The 24,678-nt window shown below is 41.8% G+C and overlaps 3 protein-coding genes across 9 annotated transcripts in view; 2 read left to right on the top strand and 1 right to left on the bottom strand.

Moving 5' to 3' along the window:
• The window catches only part of LOC115112397 (chromodomain Y-like protein 2), a 50,731-nt gene extending 38,663 nt beyond the window's left edge, over window positions 1–12,068 (top strand). The window contains exons 4-8 of one of the 2 annotated variants that reach the window (XM_029639436.2): window positions 6,026–6,198; window positions 7,976–8,186; window positions 8,338–8,481; window positions 8,775–8,831; window positions 8,959–12,068. In XM_029639436.2, the coding sequence (XP_029495296.1) occupies window positions 6,026–6,198; window positions 7,976–8,186; window positions 8,338–8,481; window positions 8,775–8,831; window positions 8,959–9,021 (648 nt within the window). In that variant the 3' untranslated portion in view covers window positions 9,022–12,068. Of the gene's footprint in view, window positions 1–6,025; window positions 6,199–7,975; window positions 8,187–8,337; window positions 8,482–8,774 lie in introns of both variants that reach the window. The other variant, XM_029639435.2, reaches the window with a different exon arrangement.
• A 2,369-nt stretch (window positions 12,069–14,437) lies between these two features.
• LOC115112395 (COX assembly mitochondrial protein 2 homolog) lies at window positions 14,438–20,499 on the bottom strand. 6 transcript variants are annotated; one of them, XM_029639427.2, is made up of 5 exons: window positions 20,099–20,499; window positions 19,586–19,652; window positions 19,370–19,440; window positions 15,036–15,107; window positions 14,438–14,902 (listed from the first exon to the last, which is right to left on the bottom strand). In XM_029639427.2, exons 2-5 carry the CDS (start codon window positions 19,620–19,622, stop codon window positions 14,819–14,821), a joined length of 264 nt encoding a protein of 87 aa, XP_029495287.1. In that variant the 5' UTR covers window positions 19,623–19,652; window positions 20,099–20,499; the 3' UTR covers window positions 14,438–14,818. The 6 variants fall into 6 exon arrangements, with proteins under 6 accessions (XP_029495287.1, XP_029495286.1, XP_029495293.1 ...); XM_029639426.2 differs by having other exon boundaries at window positions 20,148–20,499; XM_029639433.2 differs by lacking the exon at window positions 19,586–19,652 and having other exon boundaries at window positions 19,370–19,481; window positions 20,099–20,498.
• A 489-nt stretch (window positions 20,500–20,988) lies between these two features.
• LOC115112394 (centromere protein N) lies at window positions 20,989–24,613 on the top strand. The gene is made up of 10 exons (XM_029639425.2): window positions 20,989–21,279; window positions 21,689–21,734; window positions 21,838–21,897; window positions 22,063–22,136; window positions 22,281–22,454; window positions 22,570–22,671; window positions 22,804–22,858; window positions 22,993–23,102; window positions 23,198–23,321; window positions 24,319–24,613. The coding sequence occupies exons 1-10, from the start codon at window positions 21,109–21,111 to the stop codon at window positions 24,405–24,407; spliced, it is 1,005 nt and encodes a 334-aa protein (XP_029495285.2). The 5' UTR covers window positions 20,989–21,108; the 3' UTR covers window positions 24,408–24,613.
• Window positions 24,614–24,678: the final 65 nt, after the last annotated feature.

Here is a 24,678-nt window from a genome sequence, read left to right as displayed (position 1 = left end):
CGCAAAGATCTGTACACAATTCCTGGGAGGCACTGGATTGATGTGTTCGACAGCATGTTCCCGTAACTTCGCACAGCAATTGAAGAGGAGTGGGACAACTTTCCACAAGCCACAATCGGCCTGATCAACTCTGTTACATGATGCTACATGCTGGTCACACCAGATACTGACTGGTTTTCTGATCAATACTTTTCTTATAACCTCTCTTGGGTAGGGGGCAGTATTTTCACCTCCGGATGAAAAGCGTGCCCAAAGGAAACTGCCTGTTACTCAGGCCCAGAAGCTAGGATATGCATATAATTGGTAGATTTGGATAGAAAACACTCTAAAGTTTCCAAAACTGTTAAAAATGTCTGTGAGTATAACAGAACTGATATGGCAGGCGAAAACCTGCGAAAGATCCATCCAGGAAGTGGAATTATTTTCATCTGGCTGTTTTTCAACTCGATGCCTATAGAGAATCCAATGGGTTATGAATCAGATTGCAGTTCCTATGGCTTCCACTAGATGTCAACAGTCTTTAGACATGGTTTCAGGCTTTAATTGAAAAGCAAGTAAACAGCCATTGTGGTCAGAGGACAGAGGAACTTTACAGACCTGATTCAGCACACTCCTGTGAGCGTGCCGTTTGTTTCTTTTTCCTTTCTATTGAAAACGGTATTGTTCGGTTGAAATATTATTGATTATATAGACCATAAACAATGTTTGGAATTGGCTGGTAAATGTTTGTTTGCTTTTTTACAAGGGGCGCTGTCCTCAGATAATCGCATGGTATGTTTTCACCGTAAAGCCTTTTTGAAATCTGATACAGCGGCTGGATTGGTGACAGGGGTGCAGTGTTGAGTAGCTTGGATGAATGAGGTGCCCAGAGTAAGCTGCCTGCTACTCTGTCCCAGATGCTAATATATGCATATTATTATTAGTATTTGATAGAAAACACTCTGAAGTTTCTAAAACTGTTTGAATGATGTCTGTGAGTATAACAGAACGCATATGGCAGGCGAAAACCAGGGGAAAATCCAGGTTTCCAGTCCATCAAATCAAATCAAATGTATTTATATAGCCCTTCGTACATCAGCTGATATCTCAAAGTGCTGTACAGAAACCCAGCCTAAAACCCCAAACAGCAAGCAATGCAGGTGTAGAAGCACGGTGGCTAGGAAAAACTCCCCTAGAAAGGCCAAAACCTAGGAAGAAACCTAGAGAGGAACCAGGCTATGTGGGGTGGCCAGTCCTCTTCTGGCTGTGCCGGGTGGAGATTATAACAGAACATGGCCAAGATGTTCAAATGTTCATAAATGAACAGCATGGTCGAATAATAATAAGGCAGAACAGTTGAAACTGGAGCAGCAGCACAGTCAGGTGGAAGTTGAAACTGGAGCAGCAGCATGGCCAGGTGGACTGGGGACAGCAAGGAGTCATCATGTCAGGTAGTCCTGGGGCATGGTCCTAGGGCTCAGGTCAGTTGAAACTGGAACAGCAGCATGGCCAGGTGGACTGGGGACAGCAAGGAGTCATCATGTCAGGTAGTCCTGGGGCATGGTCCTAGGGCTCAGGTCCTCCGAGAGAGAGAAAGAAAGAGAGAAGGAGAGAATTAGAGAACGCACACTTAGATTCACACAGGACACCGAATAGGACAGGAGAAGTACTCCAGATATAACAAACTGACCCTAGCCCCCCGACACATAAACTACTGCAGCATAAATACTGGAGGCTGAGACAGGAGGGGTCAGGAGACACTGTGGCCCCATCTGAGGACACCCCCGGACAGGGCCAAACAGGAAGGATATAACCCCACCCACTTTGCCAAAGCACAGCCCCCACACCACTAGAGGGATATCTTCAACCACCAACTTACCATCCTGAGACAAGGCTGAGTATAGCCCACAAAGATCTCCGCCACGGCACAACCCAAGGGGGAGGTGCCAACCCAGACAGGATGACCACAACAGTGAATCAACCCACTCAGGTGACGCACCCCCTCCAGGGACGGCATGAGAGAGCCCCAGTAAGCCAGTGACTCAGCCCCTGTAATAGGGTTAGAGGCAGAGAATCCCAGTGGAAAGAGGGGAACCGGCCAGGCAGAGACAGCAAGGGCGGTTCGTTGCTCCAGAGCCTTTCCGTTCACCTTCCCACTCCTGGGCCAGACTACACTCAATCATATGACCCTCTGAAGAGATGAGTCTTCAGTAAAGACTTAAAGGTTGAGACCGAGTTTGCGTCTCTGACATGGGTAGGCAGACCGTTCCATAAAAATGGAGCTCTATAGGAGAAAGCCCTGCCTCCAGCTGTTTGCTTAGAAATTCTAGGGACAATTAGGAGGCCTGCGTCTTGTGACCGTAGCATACGTGTAGGTATGTACGGCAGGACCAAATCAGAGAGATAGGTAGGAGCAAGCCCATGTAATGCTTTGTAGGTTAGCAGTAAAACCTTTAAATCAGCCCTTGCTTTGACAGGAAGCCAGTGTAGAGAGGCTAGCACTGGAGTAATATGATCAAATTTTTTGGTTCTAGTCAGGATTCTAGCAGCCGTATTTAGCACTAACTGAAGTTTATTCAGTGCTTTATCCGGGTAGCCGGAAAATAGAGCATTGCAGTAGTCTAACCTAGAAGTGACAAAAGCATGGATAAATTTTTCTGCATCATTTTTGGACAGAAAGTTTCTGATTTTTGCAATGTTACGTAGATGGAAAAAAGCTGTCTTCGAAATGGTCTTGACATGTTCTTCAAAAGAGAGATCAGGGTCCAGAGTAACGCCGAGGTCCTTCACAGTTTTATTATTTAGTTCATCTCTTTGACATTCCAATATACAGTGTAAATGGGGTCATATTGCACTTCCCAAGGCTTCCACTAGATGTCAACAGTCTTTAGAGCGTTGTTTCAGGCTTCTACTGTGAAGTGTGGGCGAATGAGAGCTGATTGAGCCAGGTATCTGGCAGAGTGCCACAGGCTCTGAGGCGCAGTCACGAGAGAGTTAGCTCTCGTTCCATTGCTTTTCTACAGACAGGAATTCTCCGGTTGGAACGTTATTTAAGATTTATGATAAAAACATCCTAAAGATTGATACTATACTTAGTTTGACAAGTTTCTACGGGCTGTAATATAACTTTTTGAACTTCGTCCGACGTTCAGCTGGACCTGAGCGCGCGTTTGGATTTGCGCTAACAAAATAACCTATTTGGACATAAATGATGAACTTTATCAAAGAAATCAAAATTTTATCGTGGAACTGGGATTCCTGGGAGTGAATTCTGATCAAGATCATCAAAGGTAAGTGAATATTTATAATGCTATTTCTGACTAATGTTGACTACATGGCGGATATCTTTTTGGCTGCTTTGTTGTCTGAACGCTGTACTCAGATTATTGCATGGTTTGCTTTTTCCGTAAAGTATTTTTGAAATCTAACACAGCGGTTGCAGGATATCTCTAGTTCCATGGATAACACTTGTATTTTCATCAAAATTTATGATGAGTATTTTTATGAATTGATGTGGCTCTGCACAATCACCGCATGTTTTAGAACTACTGAACGTAACGCGCCAGTGTAAAATGAGATCTTTTGATATAAATATACACTTTATCGAACAAAACATGCATGTATTGTGTAACATGAAGTCCTATGAGTGTCATCTGATGAAGATCATCAAAGGTTAGTGATTTAATTGTATCTCTTTGCTTTTTGGGACTCCTCTTTGGCTGGAAAAATGGCTGCGTTTTTCTGTGAGTTGGTGGTGACCTAACATAATCATTAGTGGTGCTTTCGATCTAAAGCATTTTTTAAATCAGAGACTGTGGTGGGATTAAGGAGAATTTTATCTTTAAAATGGTGTAAAATACTTGTATGCTTGAGGAACATGAGATTTTTGTTTTGGCGCCCTGCACTTTCATTGGCTGTTGGCGAGGTGGGACTGTAGCGTCCCACATATCCCAGAGAGGTTAAGCCGATGTATATCACTTGTATATTTTATGAATGCCTATTATGTGTAATCCTGTATTTTGAATTTGACGGTCTGCAATTTTACCGGATGTTGGCCAGGTGGGAGCGTCCCACATACCCTAGAGAGGTTGTCCGTGACCAAGTGTCTGTGACCAACCGATGCATATCTGTATTCCCAGTCATGTGAAATCCATAGATTAGGGCCTAATTAATTTATTTCAATTGACTGATTTTCCATATATGAACTGTAATTCAGTAAAATCTTTGAAATTGTTGCATGTTGCGTTTTTATTTTTGTTCATTAAATATTGATCTGATTGCTCAGTTAGATACAGTTAAGTTGGAAGTTTACATACACCTTAGCCAAATACATTTCAACTCAGTTTTTCACAATTCCTGACATTTAATCCTAGTAAACATTCCCTGTTTTAGGTCAGTTAGGATCACCAGAATGTGAAATGTCAGAATAATAAGAGAGAATGATTTGATTTATTTCAGCTTTTATTTCTTTCATTAAATTCCCATTGGGTCAGAAGTTTACATACACAAATAGTATTTGGTAGCATTGCCTTTAAATTGTTTAACTTGATCAAATGTTTTCGGTAGCCTTCCACAAGCTTCCCACAATAAGTTGGGTGAATTTTGGCCTATTCCTCCTGACAGAGCTAGTGTAGCTGAATTAGGTTTGTCGGCCTCCTTGCTCGTACACGCTTTTTCAGTTTAGCCCACAAATATTCTATAGGCTTGAGGTCAGGGCTTTGTAATACCTTGACTTTGTTGTCCTTAAGCCATTTTGCCACAACTTTGGAAGTATGCTTGGGGTCATTGTCCATTTGGAAGACCCATTTGCAACCAAGCTTCGTGACTGATGTCTTGAGATGTTGATTCAATATATCCACAAAATGTTTCTTCCTCATGAGGCCATCTATTTTGTGAAGTGCACCAGTCCCACTTGCTGCAAAGCACCCCGGTTGGGATGGTGTTCTTCGACTTGCAAGCCTTCCCCTTTTCACAAACATAACGATGGTCATTATGGCCCAACAATTCTATTTTTGTTTCATCAGTCCAGAGGACATTTCTCCAAAAAGTATGATCTTTGTCCCCATGTGCAGTTGCAAACCGTGGTCTGGCTTTTTTATGGCAGTTTTGGAGCAGTGGCTTCTTCCTTACTGAGCGGCCTTTCAAGTTATGTCGATGTAGGACTCGTTTTACTGTGGGTATAGATACTTTTGTACCGGTTTCCTCCAGCATCTTCACAAGGTCCTTTGCTGTTGTTCTGGGATTGATTTGCACTTTTCACACCAAAGTACGTTCATCTCTAGGAGACAGACCGTGTCTCCTTCCTGAGCGGTATGACGGCTGCATGGTCCCATGGTGTTTATACTTGCATACTATTGTTTGTACAGATGAACGTGGTACCTTCAGGCATGTGTAAATTTCTCCCAAGAATGAACCGGACTTGTGGACGTCTACAAAAAAATGGAGGTCTTTGCTGACTTCTTTTGATTTTCCCATGATGTCAAGCAAAGAGGCACTGAGTTTGAAGGTAGGCCTTGAAATACATCCTCAGGTACACCTCCAATTGACTCAAAGTATGTCAATTAGCCTATCAGAAGCTTCTAAAGCCATTACATCATTTTCTGGAATTTTCCAAGCTGTATGTAAACTTCTGGCCCACTGGAATTGTGATTCAGTGAAAGAATCTGTCTGTAAACAATTGTTGGAAAAATGACTTGTGTCATGCACAAAGTAGATGTCCTAACCAACTTGCCAAAACTGTAGTTTGTTGACGAGAGTGGTTGAAAAACGAGTTTTAATGGCTCAAAGTATGTAAACTTCCGACATCAACTGTATAACCTGTTTTACCTGTCTCTAGCTTTTGATAAAGGTATCCCACAGCTACGCTTGCATTGCCTGTAGTATGTACACTCTTATCTTGTCTGTAGATCATGGGGGTAATGTACAGCAGGGCTCTGATCTGATAGTTCAATCTTCCATCTCTATTCCTCCCCCTCTCCCTCTCCCTCTCTCTCTCTCCACCCTAACTCCCTTTCTCACTTTCTCTCCTCCCTCTCTCTCTGTGTAGATAATGAAGGAGGTGTGTCGGGCTCTGGGGAACGCAGCAGCTGATGACAGTAAGCTGTTGCTGCTCAGTGCTGTGGGGAGTATCTTCTGTAGTGGCCTGGACCCGTCCTACCTGATAGGACGCCTCTCCACAGACCGACGGAAAGAGAGCAGCCGCATTGCTGACGCTGTACGGTAAGAGAGGAACATAAGCTATAGCCACACACACACATGTGCGGAAGTAACACACGATTGCCATTATCCACCTAAAGAAGGCTACAGCAGGAACAGAGAACACAGCACACATGCACACTTACCTAGACATCTCTTACCGTTAGTGCATTTACTTGACGTCTTACCAAGGTCAATTATCTTAGCGCACTGGAAGATAATTTTGCTTATTTTAACCTAAAAAAGGCTTGATACAAGTGGGTAAGATAAGTTATTTTATTTAAAGATATTTGATCTTAATGAGATGTCTTACCAAGACCAATTATTTTTCATACTTTAACTTCTTCGGGGTAGGGGGCAGTATTTTCACGTCCGGATGAAAAGCGTGCTCAGAGTAAACTGCCTGCTACTCAGGCCCAGATGCTAGGATATGCATATTATTAGTAGATTTGGATAGAAAAAATCCAACCAGGAAGTGGGAAATCTGAGGTTTGTAGGTTTTCAAGTCTTAGCCTATCCAATATACAGTGTCTGTGGGGTCATATTGAACTTCCTACGGCTTCCACTAGATGTCAACAGTCTTTAGAACCTTGTTTCAGGCTTCTACTGTGAAGTGGGAGAGAATGAGAGCTGATTGAGTCATGGGTCTGCCAGAAGGCCATTGGCTCAGTCAGGCGTGCGGCCGTGAGAGTTTGCTCCATTTAATTTCTAAAGACAAAGGAATTCTCTGGTTGAAACATTATTGAAGATTTATGATAAAAACATCCTAAAGATTGATTATATACATCGTTTGACATGTTTCTATGAACTGTAATATAACCTTTTTGACTTTGTCTGGACCTAGTGCCTGCGCATTTGGATTACTGTACTGAATGCGCGAACAAAAAGGAGGTAAATGATGGACTTTATCAAACAAAACAAACATTTATTGTGGAACTGGGATTCCTGGGAGTGCATTCCGCTGAAGATCATCAAAGGTAAGTGAATATTTATAATGTTTTTTCTGACTTTTGTTGACTCCATAACATGGCGGGTATATGTATTGCTTGTTTTGGTCTCTGAGCGCTGTACTCAGATTATTCCATGGTGTGCTTTTTCCCGTAAAGCTTTTTTGAAATCTGACACAGCGGTTTCATTAAGGAGAAGTATATATTTAATTCCATGCATAACAGTTGTATTTTCATCAACATTTATGATGAGTATTTCTGTAAATTGACGTGGCTCTCTGCACTTTCACCTGGATGTTTTGGAGGCAAAACATAACAACGCGCCAATGTAAAATGAGATTTTTTGATATAAATATGAACTTTATCGAACAAAGCATACATGTATTGTGTAACATGAAGTCCTATGAGTGCCATCTGATGAAGATCATCAAATGTTAGTGATACATTTGATCTCTTTCTGCTTTTTGTGTCTCCTCTCTTTGGCTGGAAAAATGGCTGTGTTTTATTGTGACTAGGTACTGACCTAACATAATCGCATGGTATGCTTTTGTCGTAAAGCATTTTTGAAATTGTACACTGTGGTGGGATTAAAAACAAGTTTATCTTTAAAATGGTGTATAACACATGTATGTTTGAGGAATTTTAATTATGAGATTTCTGTTATTTGAATTTGGCTCCCTGCACTTTCACTGGATGTTGGTCAGGTGGGATGTTAGCGTCCCATGTACCCTTGAGAGGTTAAACTAAGTCTGCTTGCCCTGATTCGCCTAAAGCAGGATAAGCATGAATAAGCACAAAGACAGTCATATTGTACTGTATAGTTTATAATCACTGTTTTGTGTCTCCTCTCCCAGAGACTTTGTGCTGGCGTTTATCCACTTTAAGAAGCCCATCGTGGTGGCCATCAACGGGCCTGCCCTGGGCCTGGGGGCCGCTATCCTGCCTCTATGTGACGTGGTGTGGGCCAGCGAACGGGCCTGGTTCCAAACGCCCTGTGCCGCCCTCCGCCTCACCCCCTCTGGCTGCTCCTCCTACACCTTCCCCCAGATCCTGGGAGTGGCTCTGGTGAGTCTGGTTGCCTGGTCACCTGTGCAGATTTTTCTTCAAACTCTGCAGTAAAACACGATTCAACTAACTATTCAAAGTTTTACATCTATATTACCTTGTTGTACATTTAAAAAAATTATCTCCCTGTCCCCGCCTCTCACCCTGACAGACCAATGAGATGCTGTTCTGCGGGAGGAAGCTCACGGCACAGGAAGCCTGCAGCCGGGGCCTGGTGTCACAGGTATTCTGGCCAACCACGTTCAACCAGGAAGTGATGCTGCGCGTGAAGGAGATGTCCACCTGCAGTGCTATGGTAGGCTTTTCTGACATAGAGATAGTCATGTTGAGCTGAAATGCTATATCCCAGGACTTGAGCTAGGAGCCTGCCAGGAGCATTGGTCTATAAATTGCATATAACTCTTAGATAATATTATCTAACCACATACAGAAACCACAAATAAGTGAAAAGGGAAATATATATATATTTGTGCATGGGTTCTGTAACTAATACAGTACAATGCTGCCAGATCAAGTGTGTAAAAATGAAGGGCCTCGATCTATGAAGCAGGCTGCCTCTTACTCTCTGTTTGACCCTGTGTGTGGAAGGTTCTGGAAGAGTCTAAATGCCTGGTGCGGAGCATCCTGAAGTCGGTTCTGGAGGAGGTGAATGAGAAAGAGTGTCAGATGCTCAAACAGCTGTGGTGCTCCACCAAGGGACTGGAGGCGCTCTTCAGCTACCTGCAGAACAAGGTGTATGATAACTGACCTCTGACCTCTCACCTCCACACAGCTGCAGAAATATCTATGGGCCACGAGATCTGGTCTTCAGTTACCTACTGAGCAACATCCCTGAAGATATAGGGCTTTGATCTTCAATTACCAACAGTCTTCTTTAACAACCAGCAGAGCGTAGTTTGCCAGTCTCCGAGGCCTTAGCTCCGCACGTCAACATCTGGGCCTGCAGAGCACCACCATCAATGTTTGTTTTACTTTGGTCATCCCTCAACGTCCCTGCCTGTAAGAGGGGATCCGCAAAGCATCAACTTCTGGAGAGGATTCATTCTGCGTTCATAATGGCCTACTGGGAGTCCAGTGACCGTGAACAAGGCTCTTCAGGAAACGGATACACAGCAGCAGAATGTTGTGGGAGTGCGTGGAGGCAAAAGAGCTCATCTGATGGCTGTCATTGTTCAATTATTTATTTGAAAATGTATTTAGGTTTGATCCTAAAAGCATACCATGTGTATATATTTTCTATTAGTCTGCTGTTTTTTTTTGTATCTTGCTTTAGTCTTTCTGTTTTGAGGGGAAGTGTCCTCCTGGGCTCTGAGGTGTAGTGAAAATCAATGCTATGCTTGAGGTCAGAGTGAAACATAGATTTTCTCACCTTACAATGCAGTAACCCTGGCCAAAGAAGTAAATAATAATTGAAGTGAAACCTGTCCATTGAATTAGGTGTGGTGTAATAGGAGGGCCACAGGGGAAGATTTAGAGGTAGTTTATGCCCAATGATACACACCCTTAAGTGGGAAGTCACTGTGAATGGGCAGTGTTGACAGTGAACTCTTTCTGGATTTATATAGACCATTTTGCGATGCTCTTTTGGAAGTGTTTATTCAATTTGGTTTGTCAGTAAGGGTGTTTGACCTCTGATTGAATGTGAATGTGAAGGAGGGCCCTCTTTGACCACGACCAACACTCCCATAGAGAACCAGAGCTGTCTGATTGCATCCCTTCATTAGAATGTGGAGACTGTCGATAGATCAAAAGGAGACCTCTCCCTGGGAAAGGGAGGAAAGAGAGAATGGGGGTGAGACCTATGTCATCGTTATTATATCAGCAGCAACAAGTGCAGCGTCATCATTATCATCAAGGTACATATATGACGTGTATTACAGTGCAAAGGTGTAGCGGGAGTGGTTTGCTTATCTACTTTTCTGTGTTGACTAACCTTGCCTGAGACCTGAAGACTTCTTTTGGCTCCCAGAGCTAATGCCCGGCCTTTAGCTCAGTGGGCTACTGCAGTCTTGAATCGTGAAGACGACCAGGGTTTGATACCCCGTTCATTATATTGGCATGTATATTACATTGTGAAGAGTGTAGCTATGATATTTGGACAGATAATTATTTTGATATTACCTTGCAATCAGTTATTAGTGAGACATTGTGTATTTTTGTAACCACAGAAAGATGTTTTGTCCCAAATTAATCACTGCACTTTTCGTCTATTGGCTGTCTGTGTTGTGAAGATGCAGTAGTAGTGCAGCTGAAGCAGATAATACCTGCATGTGATGATGGCTTCAGGAAATGGGAAATGTATATCTACATATATTGTATGTATGGATAACTATTTTTGGTTTACCCAATAATGAAATGTAGTTTTGTGGAAATTGTTATGTATCATTCAGGAAGTGGTGGGTTTTTGCAGTTGTATACATATATGAACCATGTAGGTGTTATATGGTGTAACTATATGCATGTACAATATTGTAGATACGTGTGTTGCCTGTCAAAATATGTTACATTTCAGGGTATGTTTTGTATTGCCATAGTAAGCAATGTTAGAAATCTTGCACAATTATTATTTGTATTTATTTAAAGTTAATGCTCAAGTTCCCCTTGGGGCTACAGTGCCATAATGTTTCCCTTTCCCCAGAGGCATCTCTTTCTCTCTTATCTTCTGTTCCAGATATTCTCAGTAAATTGCTTTTTTCCCTAGATCTGCCCTGTGTGATAGTGGTGACACAACAGACACACACCAAAAACATGGTTACATGAAGCATCATTATTTTTAAAGGCTGTTGATAACCACTTTATGCCAAACTTTGAAACATTTAAAGTAATATTGCTCTTAACAGCTCTGACAAATCAAAGCTCTATCAATTTCTAATCAACCATTCCCAATTATATTTGAATAACACTTTCCCTGAATTTCCCTAATTGATGTATTATTTGCGTGTTGATCAGTATATTGCTAAAGTATAGTGTAAGATTAAATGTATATTAATATATTCAAGATTTGAGTTTTGCCTGTACCTCTCCCCAACCTGGTCTCAAGTGTATTTTGTCTTATTATGTATGTAAACCCATACACTCCATTTAGTATGCTATGTTACTTCTGTATGGTATGTATTCATTTGTGGATGTCCATCAACCGTTCGTATGATATGTTACGAATTTGCAAAATGTACATGTTCCGAATTCTAGCTAGGTGGTTAACATTAGCTAGCTGGCTAACATTAGCTGAGGTTAGGGGTTAGTATTAAAGTTTGGGAAGGGTTAGCTAACATGCCAAGTAGTTGCAAACTAGCTAAAAAGTAGCGGAAAAGTTACTAATTAGCTAAAATGCTAAACTTGGTCGTGATGAGATTTGAACTCACAACCTTTAGGTTGCTAGACGTTCATGTTATACACCAACCCATCCACCCCACACAAACTCATGTTTGCCTTAAGTAAACATCTGTCTTATCTAACAATACCAAACGTAACATATCATACAAATTTGTATCTCAGTTTACATTTACTTTGTTACGTATAGTCTGAGACCAGGCTGCTCTCCCAGGACCCAAATAGAGTAACATTGTGTTTGAATGAATCATTTGAAGTAAAACCGTTATAATTCATTTGTTGAGGACTTATCCTTGAAAATGATGACCGGCACTGTAAGCCATGTGTTTAGGTTTAGTTTGTAAACTCCTATCATCACCATATGATGTTTCTATGCATCTTCCAAGCATTTACAAACCTATTACATGTTGAGTTTCTACTCCTTTCTCTCGTCTAAAATCTCACCTCGGGGTGCCTTAGAAGTTGTATCTTTTGTCTGTAGGATGCTGTATCCATATGTTGTGAGAGTTTGGGGATCGAGCTGCTTTGAATAAACTATGACATTAATTTAAACATGGTGTTTTTGTTGTGTGTTTTAAAAACATTTGTTCCTACTTAGTCATCACTCCTACAAACTTTATTTTTGTTCGCTGCATTTGTATAGTATCAATGTCCTTGTTTGGATAAAAGCACACATCATTTGGATCAGATAAATACAAACTAAAAGAGCATCCATCTGTCCTTGGGCTCCTCTCCATTGAAACACACCACATAAAATAAACATGAATGGGTTGCTCCTCTATGGCACTCTCACTATAACCCTCTTCAGCATTCTTTTCACCGTCACTCTGCTTTCCAGAAATGACTGGAGGCCTAATGCTAAACTGCTGTGAGTCATCCAGACAGGAAAAGGAGGGGGGATGTTTGCTCTGAATAAAATATTACAATGTTCCACACAATTACCTAGTAGAATGCATTCAGGATTTAGGCAATACCAACCATGGCTGTGTCTCTGTAGCGTTTCATTCTGCATAACTAAGATGATGATCACTTAACATTTACAAAGTGCATGTTATTCCTAGTGCGAACTGCTGTATAGATGGTCATTGTATTATGTTTCTCTGGAAGATCCACTGACCTTATGTATGTCCAGATGCTTCCCCTCTGTGTTCTGACACACACACACACACTGGGTGGGAGCCAGACTATTCGTTTGACTGAAGTGCCAGACCAATAACAATCGACCACAGCTGAGAATAGGCCTCAGGTGAGTCAAAACGGCCTGCTTTGAAAAAGGACTTATTTACTGTGATAACAAATACAGTGGATTGTTCAGGACGAATGGAAGCTGGATATGAACAATCATCCGATGAGGACTTGAGTGAATCAATCAATCGATCAAATGTATTTATAAAGCCATTTTTACATCAGCTGATGTCACAAAGTGCTGTACAGAAACCCAGCCTAAAACCCCAAACAGCAAGCAATGCAAGTGTAGAAGCACGGTGGCTAGGAAAAACTCCCTAGAAAGGCCAGAACCTAAGAAGAATCCTAGAGAGGAACCAGGCTCTGAGGGGTGGCCAGTCCTCTTCTGGCTGTGCCGGGTGGAGATTTTAACAGAACATGGCCAAGATGTTCATAGATGACCAGCATGGTCAAATAATAATAATCACAGTGGTTGTTGAGGGTGCAACAGGTCAGCACCTCAGGAGTAAATGTCAGTTGGATTTCATAGCCGATCATTCAGAGTTAGACAGCAGGTGCGGTAGAGAGAGAGAGTCCAAAACAGAAGGTCTGGGACAAGGTAGCACGTTCAGTGAACAGGTCAATGTTCCATAGCCGCAAGCAGAACAGTTGAAACTGGAGCAGCAGCATGACCTGATGGACTGGGGACAGCAAGGAGTCATCAGGCCAGGTAGTTCTGAGGCATGGTACTAGGGCTCAGGTCCTCTGAGAGAAGAGAGAGAATTAGAGGGAGCATACTTAAATTCACACAGGACACTGGATAAGACAGGAGAAATACTCCAGATATAACAGACTGACCCTAGCCCCCCGACACAAACTATTGCAGGATAAATACTGGAAGCTGAGACTGGAGGAGTCGGAAGGCACTGTGACCGTGTCTGACGATACCTCCGGACAGGGCCAAACAGGCAGGATATAACCCCACCCACTTTGCCAAAGCACAGCCCCCACACCACTATGGGATATCTTCAACCACCAACCTACTACCCTGAGACAAGGCCAAGTACAGCCCACGAAAATCTCCACCACGGCACGAACCCGAGGGGGCGCCAACCCGGACAGGAAGATCACGTCAGTGACTTAAGCCACTCAAGTGACGCACCCCTCCTAGGGATGGCATGGAAGAGCACCAGTAAGCCAGTGACTCAGCCTCCGTAATAGGGTTAGATGCAGAGAATCCCAGTGGAGAGAGGTGAACCGACCAGGTTGAGACAGCAAGGGCGGTTCGTCTCTCCAGTGCCTTTCCGTTCACCTTCACACCCCTGGGCCAGACTACACTCAATCATAGGACCTACTGAAGAGATGAGTCTTCAATAAAGACTTAAAAGTCGAGACCGAGTCTGCGTCTCTCACATGGATACACACCATTCCATAAAAATGGAGCTCTATAGGAGAAAGCCCTGCTTCCAGCTGCTTGCTTAGAAATTATAGGGACAGTAAGGAGGAATGGGTCTTGTGACCGTAGCGTACGTGTAGGTATGTACGGCAGGACCAAATTGGAAAGATATGTAGGAACAAGACCATGTAATGCTTTGTAGGTTAGCAGTAAAACATTGAAATCAGCCCTAGCCTTAACAGGATAAGGCTGTGAATATGGCACTGACACATTTGTAAATGAATGAAATGTCCTGTGAGCTTGGAGCTTTCACATATAAGTAAAGCATCTGCTGACTACCCATATGAAAATAACAAGGCAATTCTGTGTTTTGATACACTTTATTCAATAGAAATCCAGTGTTCAATCATCATTGCCATTCCCCAGTCAGAAACGCAGACAATTTAAAACAATTATTTTGTTAAGTACTTTAAATATGCAATCAACCATGATTGCAGGGGGTTGGGTAGCAGTCCTCGAAACTCTGATCCCTGAGTAGCGAAATGATCATCCACCACTGTCTATGACAATCCACCCAACACTATTCAACACACATACTGAAACCGACATTATGAGAGACCTCTTGTGGCCAGATGTCCAGGCAGTAAGGTAGGCTTCTCATGGTAGGCCCCAGTAAATCCCAAGTCCTCCAATACCCAGTTCCTGTGGCCCTTCCTAGAGCATCGGCTCAGTCTACTGCCATTCAGAAGTCTTCCTTAGGGCCGTCTTTCAGCCTCTGTCTCATCTCTTTAGCATGTTGTTTGCTTTTCTCCCTCTTTGCAATTCGCTGTTGGTCAGAAAGAGAAACACACACACATTGTTGAAAATACCGAAGTGCTCCCATCAATGAAATATGACAATAGTAGTCATCTGGTGAGGCATCCCTTGTGAATTAAAACCAAATTGCTGGTAGTCCTCACCTCGTCCTTCAAACAAGCTCTCATGGCACGGTCCATATCATTGCAATGACCAAAGAACTTCTTGACATTGTGCTGAGGATGAGACATTACAACATGTTTTTGACGGGTAAGAGTGTAGCTATACTTGACTGCTCCTACACATTAGTTTAGAACAGCTAGTGTAGAGCAATACAGTAGATCTTTCAGGTGGAGGTCTATGTGGGACATGTTCTTAGACGCTGTTGAGTCGTTCCACCTCAAAAAGCACAAAAAATAGGATTTTTACACCCACCATCTCAGATTGTTCTGAAATTGTTTCTGTGGTTAAACATATTAGATTAACACTCCTGAAACATTACTTTGTTGAAATATAATTTGATCGCTGAGAAATTAAGGTAATTGATTGCACCCTAATTGGCCATTTTAATTTCTAGGATTCATATAATCTTTAATAAATATATACTGAACAAAAATATAAACGCAAGGTGTAAAGTTGTGGTCCCATGTTTCATGAGGTGAAATAAAAGATCACTGAAATCTCCATATGCATAAAAAGCGTATTTTTGCACAAATTTGTTTACATCCCTGTTAGTGAGAATTTCTCCTTAGGCATGATAATCCATCCACCTGACAGGTGTTGCATATCAAGAAGCTGATTAAACAGCATGATCATTACACAGGTGTACCTTGTGCTGGGGACAATAAAAGGCCACTAAAATGTGCAGTTTTGTCACACAACACAATGCCACAGATGTCAAGTTTTGAGGCTATGTGCAATTGGCATGTAGGTTGCAGGAATGCCCACCAAAGCTGTTGCCAGAGAATTCAATCTTCATTTCTCTACCATAAGCTGCCTCCAATGTCGTTTTAGAGAATTTGGTAGTATGTCAAACCAGCCTCACAAACGCAGACCACGTGTAACCACACCATCGCAGGACCTCCACATCCGGCTTCTTCACCTGCGGCATCGTCTAAAACCAGCCATCCGGACAGCTGATGAAACTGAGGAGTATTTCTGTCTGTAATAAAGCCCTTTTGTGGTGAAAAATTCATTCTGATTGGCTGGGCCTGGCTCCCCAGTGGGTGTGGCACCCATGGCTGTGCCCCTGCCAAGTCATGTGAAATACATAGATCAGGGCCCAATTAATTTATTTTAATTGAATGATTTCCTTATATGAACTGTAAATGTAAAATCTTTGAAATTGTTGCGTTTTTATATTTTTTTCAGTGTAATACCTAACTTCTGATTTGGACCATAATTCTTCCTAGCATGAGAAATCCAACAAAATTATCAAAAGCCACCCAGACCTCCACACCAATCCCAACCCAACAACTAGGATACAGTACTCTATGTGGCAGGTAGCCTAGAGGTTAGAGCGTTGGACTCGTAACCGAAAGGTTGCAAGATTGAATCCCTGAGCTGACAAGGTAAAAATCTGTTGTTCTGCCCGTGAACAAGGGAGTTAACCCACTGTTCCTAGACAGTCATTCAAAATAACAAGTTGTTCTTAACTGGCTTGCCTAGTTAAATAAAGGTCAAATAAAAATTAAATGTCTGACAAGTAGTATGGAGCTGCTGTTGCTTCTTCATCCTTTGTAATGTATTCCCTGTGATGTTATTTACCATAAATTAGTGTGAAAGTACCAGGTTTTGCCTACTAGATGCCGCTGTTTCTGCTACTGCCACCACAACCTTTTATCCATTTTGCTGGTCTCTTGTGTTTATTAAATATCACGTTTTCTTTGCAACTTTGGGTAGAAAACCAATATCTTTTGCTCATGATGGAAATAAATTGTATGGTCATCCTCACAATTAAAGCCAGTCCTCCATGAAAGCAATTCAGTTTGTCCTTCTCTTAGGCTTAATTTGTGTCCAGGAAATGGCACCTCTGTGTGTGTGATTTATTCCCTTCAAAAAAGGTCTGGGCTAGTTAGGCCATTCCTGGCGAACAAGCAAACCATTAGGCTATAGCAGTTCTAACTGTTTCAATGGTAAAAGTCCCAAACACACACTGTATAGTGTTTTAGCATTGGCAATGGTATTGGGTTGGGTTTAATGGTACATGTCACTAATCACACTACATACAGAGGTATTTTCTAATAATTTTATTGAAAAACATGGAATGCCATGCAATGGTTTATAATTGTATTATTTTATTAGGATTGTCATAACATTTTAGTTACTAGCCCAAGTTTTGGACTTGTAGGAAAAGTGTTCATATGGTAATTGCTACATACGGATAGCCCTCTCAGAAAGCTGACATTTGTTGGACTATTCATGGAGAGTCTCCTGACCCCTCCTGTCTTAGCCTCCAGTATTTATGCTGCAGTAGTTTGTGTCGGGGGGCTGGTGTCAGTCTGTTATATCTGGAGTAATTCTCCTGTCTTATCCTGTATCCTGTGTGAATTTAAGTATGCTCTCTCTAATTATCTCTTTCTTTCTCTCTCTCTCTCTCGGAGGACCAGAGCCCTAGGGCCATGCCTCAGGACTACCTGGCATGATGACTCCTTGCTGTCCCCAGTCCACCTGGCCGTGCTGCTGCTCCAGTTTCAACTGTTCTGCCTGTGGCTATGGAACCCTGACCTGTTCACCGGACGTGCTACCTGTCCCAGACCTGCTGTTTTCAACTCTCTAGAGACAGCAGGAGCGGATGAGATACTATTAATGATCGACTATGAAAAGCCAACTGACATTTACTCCTGAGGTGATGACTTGCTGCACCCTCGACAATTACTGTGATTATTATTATTTGACCATGCTGGTCATCTATGAACATTTGAAAATCTTGGCCATGTTCTGTTATAATCTCCACCCGGCACAGCCAGAAGTGGACTGGCCAACCCTCATAGCCTGGTTCCTCTCTAGGTTTCTTCCTAGGTTTTGGCCTTTCTAGGGAGTTTTTCCTAGCCACCGTGCTTCTACACCTGCATTGCTTGCTGTTTGGGGTTTTAGGCTGGGTTTCTGTACAGCACTTTGAGATATTAGCTGATGTAAGAAGAGCTATATAAATACATTTGATTTCAGTTGGGTTGAAGCAATAGGTTGTTAAAAGAACGACAAACTGAATTGCTTTCATGGAGGACTGGCTTGACCACACTATTTATTTTAAACATGAGCAAAAGTTATTGGTTTTCAACCCTAAGTTTCAAAGAAAACGTTGTGATCCATTTTTATATTTCACCTTTATTTAACCAGGTAGGCCAGTTGAGAATAAGTTCTCATTTACAACTGCGACCTGGCCAAGATAAAGCAAAGCAGTTCGACAAAAACAACAACACGGAGTTACACATAAACAAACGTTAATAACTTAAAGGTCCCAATGCAGCCGTTTTTACATCAATATCAAATAACTTCTGGGTACCAATTAAGCAACTTACTGTGTTTGTTTTCCATTAAAATTGTCAAAATGAAACAAAAATAGCTTCTTAGCAAAAAGCAACTTCTCAAGCAAGAATTTAGCTAGGACTGTCTGGAAGTGGTCTAAGTGGGGAGGGGGACACTTAGACCCCCCCGCCACACACACACCTGAAAACTAGCTGTTACTGGCAGAGAGTTTTGGAACTCTTTTATAAAACTCCATACCGCCAAAACATGCTGAAATATTAGGCAGTCTTTTCAAAAAGCTCTTACACTAAAGGGCATGATCATTATTTCATTATTTTCATTTCATTATCATCATTATTTAATTGGAAATATAAATAAAACACAGGAAAATCACGTATTTAACTGCACTGGGCCTTTGATAAGAACCACAAGAGACCAGCAAAATGGATAAGTGTGTGGTGGCAGTAGCAGGAACAGCGGCATCTAGTGGGGGAAACCTGGTACTTTCACACTAATTTATGGTAAATAATTCTTCAATGGATAACTTCTCTAAACGGGGAAAAACCATCACCTGATTCCCAGAGAATACAATACAAAGGGTGAAGAAGCAATACTCCAAGCCTCACAGGTCCATACTACCTCTGAGACACAGAAAACTGATACTGTATACTGGTTGTTGGGGTGGGATTGGCCTGGGGTGTGGTGGGTCCGTGAGTGGCTTTTGACCATTTTCTTGGATTCCTTATGCCTTATGCAATGGTATGAAGAAGTTTGATTCAAATCGGATGTTGGGTACTATATTTGTTGAATATTATGTAAATCTTATTCATTAAAAGGGCCAATCAATGAGCTTAATTTCTCAGAAATCAAAATAAATTTCAACAAAATAATGTTTCAGGAATGCTAATCTTATCTGGTTCTAACTTCAGAAACGATTTCTGAACCATCTGAGATGGTGGGTGTAAAGGCTTGCTGAAATGACATGTAATGACCCAGTCTATGGTTCTCAGGCAAGTATACAATATCTTACCTCCGTGTGGCACTGCTTCAGCAGGTTTATCAGTATGTTGCACTCATCCGTGTGCAGGTGAGGCGACAGATCAGAGTGCATTCTGAGTTAAGGGTTTACCACTCCAACAATACTGGAAGACAAACAATACCAACCATGTTTGTGACTACAATGTATGCTGAAAATTACTATTTGACTATTTGGGTTTCTGTAATGTGTGTCTACTCTAAAGGATACTCCATCCACCCAGTCCCTCTCCATCCTGCAAACTCATGGGGATGATACGTTTTCTGTTTACACTTACCTGCAATGAAAGAGAAAACAGGTGTAAAACACAGGTGGGCAGGTTAAAACTAATACAAGTCTAGGTAAAGACATGGATAGCATTGCCTGTGTGGGTTAATGAAGGACAGAGTACCAGACACAATGAGGAGTGGCAATTGTCATACAAGCCCATCCTTTCATCCTGATTAATCTCAAAGCTGTGATTGCCGAAAAGTGATTTCAGCCTCTACTGTAACAAGTAGGCTAGCAGTTGGCAGCGTTGTTATAAACAGTCATAAAATTGTGGTTGTATGGAGATGGACTTTGTTACATATTCAGAGACCGGTTGAAATAGACTCAATGTGTATGCAGCAAAGGGGCCAAGTTGTGAAATTAAATTATGCTAGTTAGTTAAAGACTGTTCTAGCTACAGTGCAACTCAGACTGGTAGCTAGTACGGTAGCTACCAAAATAGACTGGAATTACCTTAAAAGCTGTGAATCGAATAAGGTAGCTAGTCGAATAAAGATATTACCAGTTCAGTTGGGATATCATTGAGATATCTATCTTCCAGGAATAGAATATATCGTAGATAGCAAGTTGACCAAATGTAGCTAGCTGCCAATGCCTAGTAGCGAGAAATACCACTTAAGGGCAAATGCAACGTTCTTTCAACCCCTTGTTTTAACTCCTATTACTGCCAGGTTACTGTCGATGTATTTACATCTAACTAGCTACTGTACAAAGCTTGAAAAATGTGTTTAACAATTCTGACATAGCATTAAATTGTAAACCTAGTAATGTATTTGATACATGGAGGACATGCTGGTAACATGCTAGCTAGCTACACGTCTCTCACTCTTTCGTAACAGCAAAGACAGTAAACTCTGTGGAAAATGATAACCTGATTGACATTACAGTAGCAAATCAACACCTGCTACCGTTGGATGGTGGACCAATCACATTAATTGTTGATCCCATGTGGGCGGGCACTCCCTCAACGGGCACACAACAAATAACTAATTATAATCATTGCAAGACTGGAACATAAAACACATTTTATTACATATTTATGTACGATTGTAGTGTGTATGCATTATAGCTATATCATCAAATGTAATTAATCCTAAGCACTGTGCATCTATGCCTCTCCAGCAGACGGCGCCATCGCATGTGGCAGTGGAAAGAAGAATACATTTTTACGAAACAAAATCCCAGATGTTTTCTATTTATTTTGTTTTTACACATTTGTTGTATAATTTAGGACAATATTAAAACCCATTTAACCCCATATAACATCTAAACATCTCTAAAGCATGTGAATATGTGGTAAACGTTATTTGGGGGGGAAATGACGAAACGGGAAGTGTGACCCACCAAATAATTCCGATTGGTTGACTCTCGTTCGGCGGTTTGTTTTGTATTTGCGTGTCTGCTGTTAGCTTACTATCTAATGCGTTTTAAGAGTTTACTTGGTTAAAACAAACATTTTAAGCATGGATGACTCTACAAAGCGTATAGTACAACGTCTGATACGACGAATCCCTTATCAAATGCTCCAGACAATGCTTGGCAAGTGGGCTCATCTATCAAATGAGGACCTGCATTCGCTGGACTTCACACAACCAAAATGGGTGTTGACGGAACATCTACTGGCTCTCTGTGAGGTAGATGTAGCTGCTTGACTATATAGTTAACGTTACCTATCTAAGTAGCTTTCTAGTGATGGATGTGATGTTCTCTTTAGCTAACTTGTTCACTTAATATAGTGTAACAGTTTAACTTTAGTCCGTTCCCTCGCCCCTACCCGGGCTCGAACCAGGGACCCTCTGCACACATAGACAACTGACACCCACGAAGCATCGCTCCACAAAAGCCGAGGAACAACGACTTCAGGTCTCAGAGCGAGCGACGTCACCAATTGAAACCCTATTAGCGCTCACCACCGCTAACTAGCTAGCCATTTCACATCGGTTACACTAGCTCACCTTAACAGTTCATCGTGGGCTAAGTGTAATCAACATTTTTTGTTATACTTTCAACCTTTCTGATACACTCTACTTGTATCTTTCCCAGGAGAAGGGCTTGACAGTGAAACACATCACAGAACTCGAAATGATCTGTAAGTGTTATCTGACAGTGTGAATGAACTAATTCCCCCCTCAGTAGCTAATGGTCTACTTCGTTGTCAGTAATAGATAATACATTTCACCAATGCTTTCCAGATATCATTGAGAATCCAAACCAGGGTATGTGGCATGGCTTCCAACTCCTTGATGCAGAGGGTAAATGAAAGTCTAATACCTTGCTCAACATTTAGTATCTGGTGCTTTCACTGACACTCACAAAGTTCCTTTTGAAAGTGGACCTTAATCAATATTAGAGTTCCAAGGTATTAAAGGTAGCCTAATCAGCATTACTGTTAATTTCAAGCATATTTTTCTTCACAGAGGATGCACCATCCATTGAACTGACACAGTTCAAGGAACAGTTCAAGGCCAACCTCACAGAGCTCATCAGCCATGTATGTATGATTTCCAGCTTTTATATGCTTGGTAGAAAAGACAGAACTAACATTAATTAAAATGGACATTGGCTTGTAATGTCCCTCAATTGCTGTGTTTGCGTGTGCCATCTCTCAATGCCTGTTTTTGTCTTTCCTTCCAAGGTGTCTATTAAAATAAAGAAACACACAGATGAGGCCATATGGATACGTGTTGCCTGGGGGGACAACTTCACAAAGCCTTACCACCTTAAACCCACATATGCTGTCCACCATCTTCAGACCCCTTATGTCTTTGTGACCGGTGTGACTTCAAAGCATAAGCCTCTTTTAAACCAGGCAAGGATGCTTTCTAAATTGCCCTGTGGGGATTCATAATGTCATATTGCAGTGCTTTGAATTCAGTTTCTATGGTCTCTATCGCCTGTTTAACAGACTGGGTTCTGTCATACAGGCCTTGGTTCTGGCCACCAGATATCGCTCTATGAAGGACGCTCACCTCAGTGGACGGAACCTCATCGCCATCAGAGACCTACTGACGAGGCAGTACCAACAGGTAGGCCTTGGCCCTGTCCCCTACGGGCCATATAAAAGCCTTTATCATGACCATCCCACTGCTTACTGATAACAAGGAAAGCCTATAGAACTAACTAGATTCTGTGTTCTGCACCTTTTCATTCATTCATAGGTGTTCCCCACCAAACATCCAAAACCTCTTCAGGAAAAGAATCCTGTCCCTAGAAGTATGTTTTGTTGTCTGCTTATAAAATACAATTGTAATGTATACATGAACATAATTATGGTGACAACCACAACTAATTAGATATCAATAGAATATTAGTTTATGTTTCACTGACATTCTATTTTCTAATTTTAGACCCCAATATAGAGAACGAACAGGCTGAGAATACAGAGAACCGTCTTCAGATGGCCTGTGAGGCCTTCGGCGATGGGACACTACCTCAACTGCAAAAAGCTGTCTACAAGGTGCAAGAAGTTGAACTATGGGTTGTTTATAAAAAAGCTTTCTCCTCGTGCGCCTGCTATGCTGTGTGTGACAATGTATTCTGCTCTATTCTCAGCTGGAGACCAAGTTCCGAGATAACTCTAACAAAACGTTGACAGGCAGAGAAGAGCCCTTCAGAGGAGTGGTGGAGTTTGCCAGCACCAACCTCCTAGAGTCACTCAGGCACTGTGTGTCCTCAGGTACAGTGTCTGTATGTCTGGGGCTGGGCTTTGTTTAATATCCCCTTTAAGCTCTGTCAATGAGCCACATCTTCTAGTTTTTTAAATCTATTTAACTTGGCAAGTCAGTTAAGAACAATTTTTTATTTACAATGACGGCCTACCCCAGCCAAAAACCCTAACAACTCTGGGCCAATTGTGCGCCGCCCTATGGAACTCCCAATCACGGATGGTTGTGATACAGCCTGGAATCGAACCACGCCTCTAGCACTGAGATGCAGTGCCTGCAGCGCCACTCGGGTGCCCCATTAGAGCTGCAGAGACAACAAATTATGAACAATAGCTCTCTCTCTGCACTTTGTTCCATACAGGTTTAGAAGTCACGGCTTCCAGGTGATGCTCAGCATTATAATGTTTTATTTGATGTGGTTATAGTTAGTTAACGGCTCATATATGGCTCCACTTCTTTTTTCAATTCTGTCCATGGCCACAAGGGGGCAGAGGAACAATGACAGACTTTCACTGTGTCCATCTCATTCTCCAAACAGATGTGCTGAGTTTGATGCTTTTCAGAGGGTCTGCTAATAAGTGAGTGGATTCGATTAGACTGAACCGGGGTGAATCAGGCAATGGCCAGTCACATGACCGGCTAAAACCGGTGAGGGCGGAGTACCCTGCTCAAATTGAACAGTAATATGCTCAACCTGGTCACATTGTCAACATGGCAGCATGATGGATCATTCAGAAAAAAACGTATTTTCCATAAAAATGTATGTTCATATTTTCAAACTAGCTTTCTTTTGGACAGTAGATGGTGATATATCAATAGCAAACAGTTGTGCAGGTGAACATGAAATCCTAACTCATTACTCCATGTGTTATATCACTTTTGTTTCGTGCGGGGCACCCGGCTCATGCCAGGGAAGACTCACAGATTTAAAAAACGAATGCAATCACTTTTAACCATGTGCAAAATCAGTAAAAATGAATCCCCTCAGTAATTGCTTGTGTTTTACAGGTATGGCGTCAACCCCAGTCACCCCTCTTCTCTCATCCATCACACAGAAAGGGAGAAACTATTTTGTTATCACAGACAAAGGAGTTTAAATCAAATTTAACTATAAGAACTACCAGAACAAGTCGTGTATATTTTGTATTGAATGTGTTAACATTTTATGGGGTTTAACATTTTTTTAGAACACCTTGTTTACCCATTGACTCTGTCCTTCGCCCAGGTGTTAATAAGAATCATCTTGTATTGTTTCTCAATTAATATACGACAATCTGTACTCTAATAAATGTTATTGTATGGATTTTTTACTTTGTGTTACTTGAGAAGTGTACAGCAAACGGTCATGGTTTGCTTGTTTTACATTTT

This window comes from Oncorhynchus nerka, linkage group LG27 (genome assembly GCF_034236695.1).
Source record: "Oncorhynchus nerka isolate Pitt River linkage group LG27, Oner_Uvic_2.0, whole genome shotgun sequence".
Lineage (NCBI taxonomy): Eukaryota > Metazoa > Chordata > Actinopteri > Salmoniformes > Salmonidae > Oncorhynchus > Oncorhynchus nerka.
The sequence above is the reverse complement of the archived record's forward strand: the minus strand, read 5'-3'. Positions and strand labels throughout refer to the sequence as shown.